The sequence below is a fragment of the Achroia grisella genome, unplaced genomic scaffold (genome assembly GCF_030625045.1).
Source record: "Achroia grisella isolate CSIRO2021 unplaced genomic scaffold, CSIRO_AGI_Agris_v1 utg516, whole genome shotgun sequence".
Taxonomy (NCBI): Eukaryota; Metazoa; Arthropoda; class Insecta; order Lepidoptera; family Pyralidae; genus Achroia; species Achroia grisella.
Window position 1 is genome coordinate 1739361 of NW_026712909.1, and position 9995 is coordinate 1749355.

The following is a 9995-nucleotide window of genomic DNA, read 5'->3' on the forward strand; positions in this document are numbered from 1 at the left end:
TAATTTAATTCACAATTACTAGTTTGTTTACATGTATCTGTACAGTATAAGAAATAATATCATGTTGTGCTTGGGCGGGCTCGTAGCGCCGACTAGCGGCGGCCGCGTGAAGCAGTCGCTAGGGCGGCGGCGTCTGGGGTCGCAAGGGTGCCCTGTCCTCTCTTCTCTCGCTCTCTCTCCCGTGTACTACACCTTAATTGACAGAATTCTCCAAAGCGTTACGCGAAAACGACACTTTTATCAATGACATACGAGATATAATATTGCAACGTGCGTAGAGGGTACGTCGTATCTGTCGCCCCACGGAAGCCTGCCCGTAGTGGCCTTGAGTGGGCCCTGATGTTTTCATCCCGTGTGCGTAATAAAGCGTTTAGAAAGGGGACAAGTGACTTTAGCTGAAGGATTTATAGAGAAATCTCTAGAATTAATTCGACTCGATTGTGGCTCTATTGCTTTTTAAGGGGTGACAAGTTTCAAGTCAGATTAAGAGTATTATAGCCATTTGCATAACAGTGATAAAAGGTACTTATAATTGATGTGAATATAGAAAGTAACTGATAGGGTGTCCAAATTTTCTCGAGGGGCATGAGTAAATATATAATATATTTATAAATTATTCTTTGACAACAAGTATAATACGTGTCTGAATGTCTTATTTGATTAAATGATATTGTCTTTTACTCTATGTACGTATATTTATATATATTTTATGTATAATACATTGAACTTTTCAATAGATGTATTGAAAAACAAAGTATTGTAAGAGTACCGATACCTATTAATGACGTTATGTGCTTAGTATTGTCATTTACTTATCTAATGTCAATATATGTATGTACCTACTTAAGGAGAGTGGATTATTAATAAAGGCGACTTGGCTACAAGTACTGTCAACAATGTCAACTACGTCGACGAACTCTCAATTTTCTTTGAAAACCATACGTGATAATTTGGCCTTAATGAAATAACATACCCGATTTCGTCTGCATCTTACCATTCTCTACTGATGCCATACTAGTGCATACTTTTGGGATTCTATTTATGCAGAGGGTAAATAAGGAAACACCATTTTATTCACAGTAGTCTTTTTTATTAATATGTTTTCTCTTTTTTATATACAATGATATATGTCAATAATACAAAGGAGTTTTATATCTAACACATACCATTAGCTCAGTATGAACACAGCGCAGTACAGAGTGCAGCTCATTGTATACACCGGTATACTATAAGATATTCATCCAATATAAATTAAACTTAATCGCAAACTAGATGGCGTTTTCGTGAATTTTTAAACTAACAAAATTGTGTTTTATGTATGTAACGTACTATATAATTTATATATTATACCTACACCAATAATAATAGTAAAGAAACTAAATAGTAGAGACTTTCTTAACAGTCCATGGATCCATTAGCCGAGAGGTAAACCCCGAGCAGTCGCCGGGACTTGTGACACGGGTGTAGGTTTAAGTTTGTGAAGGGGGCCACCTTTGCCAAAGTACATCAATACTTACCATCTCATGTTTCTCTCCCTGCGCAACCAAATCTGGTAGGAGCCTGCTATTGCAGCTTTAAATACACGATCTAGTATAGAACTTACTGAATTCTAGACAGACCAAGATCTTTTAGAAGATCTTGTAGAGACTTCGCTGGTATACCTCTCGCTCGCCAGCCGCATAGCCAATTTTCGATAATTCGTTTATTAGATCGTAATATTTGTTTTTATTGCATAGTCTTTAGGTATATTTGTTTCTTATGGTACAGCAAGCTTTAACAGTATTAAACGTTTAATTTTTTTGGAATATATGAATATGTCTGGACGATGAAACACCTACATCCTCTAGGATCCTATTTGTAGTAAATCCTACGGGGTAAATGCATACATTTACCCCGTAATTTTGTTATGACATATTTGTTCTTCGGAATGGCAATGCACAAGGGTAGGTACATTACTATTAAATGATGAGGTGCTATTCATGTATATAGGCAACGATTGCCACTTACCCTCAGGTGGTTGATAGGATAGGTGATTGATAGAAAATACTGTTACAATGTGACGTTCACAGAAGAAGGTAACAGCTAAAGTTGCTTTTTGCAATCCTCTCGGAGGACTACTTTTTTGTCAATACTCAATAATTTCAGGACCTTCTTTCGCATCACTTTATTCATCATCTCGGCTAATACAACTTGATAAAATCTTTTGCATAGCTAGAGCTGCGAATTTCTTTACGTGATTAATTTCAATTAGTAATATGTATTAGCAGAAAAACCGACTATTATAGAAGCGGAAGTTGAGGTGAATCACAGCATACAGAAATAGAAGATGACCTATGTGGTCAACCAACTAACAATTAATACGGAAATATAGTTTATCAAGTGACAGCAACCATAATTGCTGATATCATACATCATTGCTCATTAATGATAAACAATTTTTTACGATAATTCTAATGCTGTGGGCGTTCGGGTCTACATGAAAATGTACACAAATGTTTATACTCTTACAGATTATCGATTTTTTAATTACCTTGAATTAAATAAATAAAAATATATTTTCGTGCATGAGAAGCAAAATCAGCAATAAATTACAAATTAATATACAATAGGTAATTTATTAAAAACTTTATTAATTATTTCATTATATTAATTATTTGCAACTATAAATGAAATTGTTTATTTTAGTGTATAAAGATATACCATATTAAAGGCATTTACCTTATTGTACCCCATAACGCAAATTTTATGACTTTTTAATAACAATGCATTACTTTTAAAAGCATAACAAATATTTATATAATATTGTGTTGTAAATTAATTTAAAGTTATCCAATCAGCATGGGTTGTAATTTACCGGAATTGTATAATTTGTCTACATCAGAGCCTCCACCAACACAATTTCCATTAATGAATACCTGAGGTACCTGTAAATAATGTAATAAAAATATTAATAATTTATTATTACAATCCACAAGTTTATAAAATGATGTATATATATAGATATATAATATAAGATGTATAATATAAGATATTATATTAAATAAAAGTTATTGATTTACTATGTATTTGTAAAATGTGATTGTTATGTATGTGTGGTGTTGTGCTTAATTTAACATATAACTAACAAAATCTAAAATACAAAAATTGCAATAAAATATATTTATATATTATGTTATTTCCTAAAAGTTATTGGAAAAAATAGTTTGTAATCTTTTTGTTTGACTATTCATTAAATTCACATTGGAATAAATCATTTCAAATTTTCTTTCTTATAATATATATAAAATACCAGAATATCTAAAGAGATATTCTGGTATTGTACACTGGTACATAATAATTTTAAGCATATAATGCTTAGTAATAAACTGTACTGGTTAAATTTATGACATCACTTAGTGAGACACTACCTATTTATAGTTATAAATATATTTTGCTGCTATGCAAAATTGTTTTGTATTAAATGAGACACAGGATCTAATAATGAATGTGTGAAAGTGCAATGATGTATACTAATATCTACTATTAAAACTAATTTCAATTGCAAACATATACATTTTATTAAAATCATAGATTACCTAAGTTAATACTGTTGCCCTGCAAGGGAAATTATGAGTATGTAGAATAAATCAATTCTCACTGGTGTTTGTTTTTCATAAATAACACTATTTATTAAAAAAAAACTTATATAATGCCATACTTGGTGTGTCAAATGTTATGTTATGGATGTCTCTAGATTTAGTATTTACGATATTTGAAAACAGCATGCTGTATTTAGTTACTGTAGTATAGAAATTTAAACAATTTAAAAAGTATTTGCAAAGTTATAAATTATTTAACATTTACAATAATTCCCTTTCCTTGTTGATTTTAAAATAAATACTTAGTAATGTTATCACTTACTGTTCTAAATCCAGTAATTTGTTGCAAATTATTCTGAATGACATCACCATCATCACGGTGGTCAAGTTCATAGACCTTGATAGGCTGCTTCACTTTATTGAAAACCTGGAAATGAGAAAATAAAATGTAAGAAATAATAATTATTGCAAGCTCACAATGTGGTCTAAAGTAAGACTATAGATATGATCTTGGAACCAGAGAATTTTTAGTTTTAATATTATGTACATGAACTGTCTAGTTCAGTTAGCCCATCAGGTTGATTCACCAGGAACGATAACAAAAGAAACAGTGATGGTTTGATAATGTGAATATTGATGTGACATAAGCCATTGCAAGCAATGCAGTCAATGGTGACCATTATTAAAAATCCTTTCCCTCCATGATGCCTACAGTGTATTAAATATTAACCATAACTTGTATATGGTTAGCAAAATGCACATGACAACCCTGGTGTTGCGGGATTTGATAGTATCCTTAAAAGGATTTGCTATCAGACGGACCATCATGTAATCAGTGTAAATTTACACTAGCCTATAGAAATGTTATAATATCTGAGATTATTCAATGAGATAAAAATTTTTATGTATATTTTTAAGATTGGGAGCCTATCGATGTGACAGCAATAAAAAATATTTGAAACGTATTATAAAAATTTACATCCTTAGCCAGTTTGCAATATGGACAATAAGATTTCGAGAACACCACAACTTTATCTTGGGAAATAGCAGTTTTGATGAACTGTTGTACGTCTGGAGAGCTCGCCATTTTAGATACACTAAAAATTTTTGTTAATGATGATCCCATAACATTCACAACAGGAAAATATTAAAATAGTGACAAGACAATTTTTTTTTTTATCCTTAATGGAAAGGCAAAGAGTCTAAGCCCATACAGCCGTAGTGATAAGACAATACAATATGACAATTTATTGTAATGACAGCCCTCAGACAAATTGACTGACAGTAAACTGTGCTGTACTGTCAGTCAATATCACAGCGTCTTTATGTGAGAGCGCGGGAAGCTTTAAACTGAATAGGCGCATGGCTGTATGTGCTGAGTCCTTTTGCCTTTCCCTATAAAGGGAAAAACCGAACCAAAAAAAAAAACTGAATAGGCGCCTTTTTTTATTATCAATTTCAAATAATCCAAATTTATTTAATTTGTTGACTGTTAATACATATTCACACTTAAAGTTCAGATTTAATTCTTACTAAGATGGGAAGATGTGGAAGAAAGAGGAAAAAAGAAATAGCTCAAGATGATGAAGACACCTTCAGTAAAACTTCATCTTCCTCGGAAACTGATATGGAAATAGAACTTAAGAGGCCTATTACAAAATGATGCCGCTCAACTTTAGGTTTAATCGCATGGATTTACGCACACACACAGTAATACACGCACACAGACGCAAATAACCGTGTAGCTCAATCGGTGTGGATTTAGTATGAACCATTTTGATCCTTGTAATATTTTAATTAATAATGTGATATATTTCTACTTAACTGAGTAACATAAACTACTTATTGATTTTTTTAAATAACGTTTTTTATCTTAATTATCAAAATGCTAATAATGACCATATTTTTTTATTATATTATTTCTAGAGGGTTGATGTCAGGATGCTGGCCGATTGTACAACTAAAAGCCAAAACCTTAAGTAATATGAGTAACAAATAATTGGGATAAGGACAGGAAGATGAAATACTATAACATAAATTTACTAATTAATTCTTCTTACATATTAATTCAGTTTATTTATTAATAGATACAATATAATTTATTATAAGAGTCGGATACATTATTGCCATATTCACTTGTTCTAAATATTATACTTAGCAAATAATTATTTTATTTATATATAATAGTTGTGTTTTCAAGGCTTTGTTTTGATTTAAAGGTCCCATCCTTATATGTATATTAGGTGTGTCCGCGACTTCGTCAGCGTGGTATAATGAAATTGACCAAATAAAGAAATATATTTAGATTATAACCTAAAAAAGTTTCATTGTTTCACTTAAACAATGACGATACTTTTATACAACCTTTCATCTCCGCTTTTAATCCCTTACAATACTTTTTTCGCACTATAAAGTAGTCTATGACCTTTCTCAGGGTATACTATCTGTTTATATGTATATCTATCTATATAGACTACCTGTGTATATATATGGTAGTGAATTTACAAGGTACAGGGGAATAACACCCGAGTTTTCAGGAATGGCAACGCATGAGGGAAACAATGTGCTGATATGAACATGTCAGGTACTGCTCATGTATATAGGCGACGGTTACCCCTTTCCATCAGGAGAGCCGTCAGCTTATTTGCCATTCTAAGTTGTAAAAAAAAGCTTCAACTGCTATCATTGCTGTTCCTGCATCATTGACGTCCCCGCATGATATTGGCTGATATTGCAGCTTCTCGTTCTTGGTTGGCCGATTCTTGATTCTTGATAAATAATTAATTGTTAATGTCAAACCTTTTTATAAATTATTATAAGACGCCTCATTGATTATATGTAATGAAATCACCATGAGCTATAGAGATTTTGGACAGAACCTTAAAAGACCTTAGAAACACCTCTACTCTCATTAGCGGGATTACTTTTATACTTTTGCTGGAGATTTCTGAAAGACTCTCTGTGACATTAACATAACTCCCTTATGGACTTTAATTGAAAGTTAAAAACTACTCACAAATATGAGAGCTCATTTTTATGGAAGCACATATAGTGATTTCCCACACTAAATGCTCAAACTTGAGGAAGGAATTTCTCAAAAGCATGATCCAGTCATGAAATTTAAGCCCGCCGAACATGTGCAATGGCGTCCCATTGGATATATTGCTTACTAAAGAATTGAAAGACAATTTAATTGTAGACCATTATAACCGGTACGTTAGCTGGGCAACCAGCTTATATACCAAGAATACCGATGATTCCAACTGATCTGCCAATACCATTTTAACGGCTTCAATTTCCGGTTAAAATATCATCTACACATGTAATAGATCTATGTATGTTTTGATCTTAAAAAACTACGCAGATTTTGATTCGTTGTTATTTAATAGACAGAATAGATAGACTCAAGAGGAAGGTTTATATATAACGTCCCAATACTGTACACGGATCTTTAAACGCGCGATAACCTATATATCCCATATTCATGCGGGCGAAGCCGCGAGCTAAAAGCTAGTCTCTAAATAAAAACATTTATAATGTTGTTGACTTTTCACCCAAACACGCATAATTATTTGACATAACTGTACAGTAATGAAAGTCCAACGAGTATAATAACAGAATAGCTGCAATTTAGAAATATCTGTATTGTGTAAAATAAAATAAAATTGGATAAAATATCTCTAAACATTAAGGAATATAATTTATATATAATTTTGTAATTTATTTACAATCCACATTGCATACTAGATGATATACACTATATAACACAAGACAAATGTACGTAAAAATAATAATGGTATTTTTATAAACAATAACCCTATTTTAATTTAGAAAAAAACTACAAAATAAACATAGAGTAAAATTGGTTTACATTTTCTTACATTTTTTTCTCGGATAAGCGTTATTTTAAAAAATACTAAAATGTTCTCTTTTTTAATTTTAACAATTAATTGCCATTAGTGTGACGAAATACCATGCTCTTGTGCTTTTCATAGTCCAGCAGGGTAGGTAGGTTTTATTTGTAGCATAACTGTACTTTTGTCTTGGCATGCTAAAATAAATATTATATATAATAATAAATATATATATTTAACAACAACTTTAAATTAATATTCGTAGAAATAAGTATATATTAGCAAAATTAATTAAATATTATTTAAATTATCAAAATTGTTTAGTCGCTGTATACTAATGTTCACTGACGAATGTCTTATCGTAGCGGTGTTGTAAAAAATGGCATAGATCCTCCCTCGACGAGCGCTAGCGCAGCACTGAGAATTTACTTTTGGCGCAACGGAATTTATACAACTTTAAATTATTATTATTGTTTATTTCTTTCTTAGAAACTTATATTTTTTTCATATTTCTAATTTACAAGTATATTAACTTTATTATTATGTTTTTTTTATGCAAAAATTTCGTTGTATTTATGAGAAAATTAGAAATGATTATGGCAAAGTTTTGTTGAAATTTCGGGTTTAATTATGATCAATTTTTTAGATATTTAAGTTGAAAATGAAAAAAAGGACGATGCTGTCTCAATTTATAAAGTAATTATCAAGTTTTAGTAAAGATATCATATCAATTTATGTTTGTTTATTAATGAACGACGACCCCAAACTTCTGTCATTTAGCGTTTTTGAATAAACTATTTTAGAAATTAGGAAGACTAACAAAGAGAAAATTAACATTTCAAAGATGTTGTTTTTAAGATTAGATATCTATCTATATAATTCAGGAATCAAAATGTATATCCGACTCTTAATTTCTTAGAACCAGAACCCCAAAGACCCTGCTTTTAGGCCAAAAAATGTGAAAGGCCTCTTAAGGATTTATATAAACCTTATTTTGTATCAGACTATTCGTGTAGGTCCAGAAGATTCGCCTGCAACGGAATTCGTAGTATTTGTAAAGTCAATAAATCCTAAAAATCTTCTAAAACATCTAGTAGAATATTTTATTGAATCACACTCTTTTATCTAATAATCAATTTGGCTTCCGGCGCGGATTTTCCGCTCGGGAAAGTTTAGGACACCTCTATTTAGTTATAAATAGAGCTTTTGCTAAAAATAATCATTTGTGATGTGTTTTTCTTGATATTATAGGTGGATTTAATAATGTTAATCATACAATACTTTGTAATATTTTACATTCTGTAGGTCTTTCTAATAAATTAGTTTACTGGATATATAATTTCCTCAATAGACGTCAAGATTATGTTAAATTATCGAATAAAACTTTATTAGGTCCACGTCTGTCACTTTTAGGTGTTTGTCAAGGTGGAATATTATGCCCAATTCTTTATATACAAGGTTTGAATGAAGTAATACGTAACGAAGTCTCTACAATTCGCAGACGATTTAGCTATTTATAGCGTTGGTGAAAATATTTCTGATACAGTTAATAAAGTTAACAAAGCATTAGATGGTTTAAATATTTAAATATTTTTTCCTCATTAAATTTAGAAATTAGTCCTAATAAAAGTAAAACGGTAATCTGTGCTGAATACCAAAATTTTGCAGTTCCAGCAGTTATGTATAAAGAACAAGTCATACTATATACAAATGAAGTAAAATTTTTAGGTGTAATATTCCATAATACATTTAACTGGAAAATGTACGTGGACAGGATTACAGAGAGCTATGAATGCAACGAATCTTACGATTCCTGGTTGGATGTCATTGGGGATCAGATCCAAAAAGATTATTAATCCTTACTAATATTATAAATGCGAAAGTAACTCTGTCTGTCTGTCTGTCTGTCTCGCTTTCACGCCAAAACTACTGAACCGATTTAAATGAAATTTAGTACGCAGATAGTCTAGACGCAGAGGAAGGACATAGGCTACTTTTTAATGCGTAAAAAGGGTTGTAAGGGGTTCAAAATGGAAATACAAGGTTATCTTTATGCGGTTGAATCCTTATTCGTCATCTTTTCATTTCACTTGCTAACAACCAATCAACACATCGCGTGCGTTTGCGCCATTCGCCATCTTTTCATTTCACTAGCTCACAACCAATCAACACATCGCGTGCGTTTACGCCAATAAGGTATCCATCACAGAGAACAAAACCACAGATAACATAATGTAAAACGAAAGATCTTGCCGGAAACATGACGTTGACGTTTAGTGAAAATATTGTTTTTTGACACTTTTTTTTTGATAAAATCGTATATCGAGTGTATGTGTTTTTTCTTAAAACCTGAAATTGGCCGATTGCGAGACAAATTTGGCGATTTTTTTTATTAATTTGTTTTACGGCTCTGGATACAAGCCCAGTTTAGCCCAACTTAAAGTTTTACAATATAAATTACAAAAATTAAAGTCAATGTCCAATGTTAAATAATAATAAATGTCAAATGTTGTTTCCCTGTTCTGACAAACTTAAAAAAAAACTTAATAACAATCACAATTTC

General features: G+C 31.2%; 1 protein-coding gene across 1 annotated transcript; it reads right to left on the reverse strand.

Moving 5' to 3' along the window:
- Positions 1-2636: 2636 nt before the first annotated feature.
- On the reverse strand, positions 2637-4715 carry LOC131847203 (uncharacterized). The gene is made up of 3 exons (XM_059196690.1): positions 4558-4715; positions 3901-4005; positions 2637-2924 (listed from the first exon to the last, which is right to left on the reverse strand). The coding sequence occupies exons 1-3, from the start codon at positions 4702-4704 to the stop codon at positions 2826-2828; spliced, it is 351 nt and encodes a 116-aa protein (XP_059052673.1). The 5' UTR covers positions 4705-4715; the 3' UTR covers positions 2637-2825.
- Between the last annotated feature and the right edge of the window lie 5280 nt (positions 4716-9995).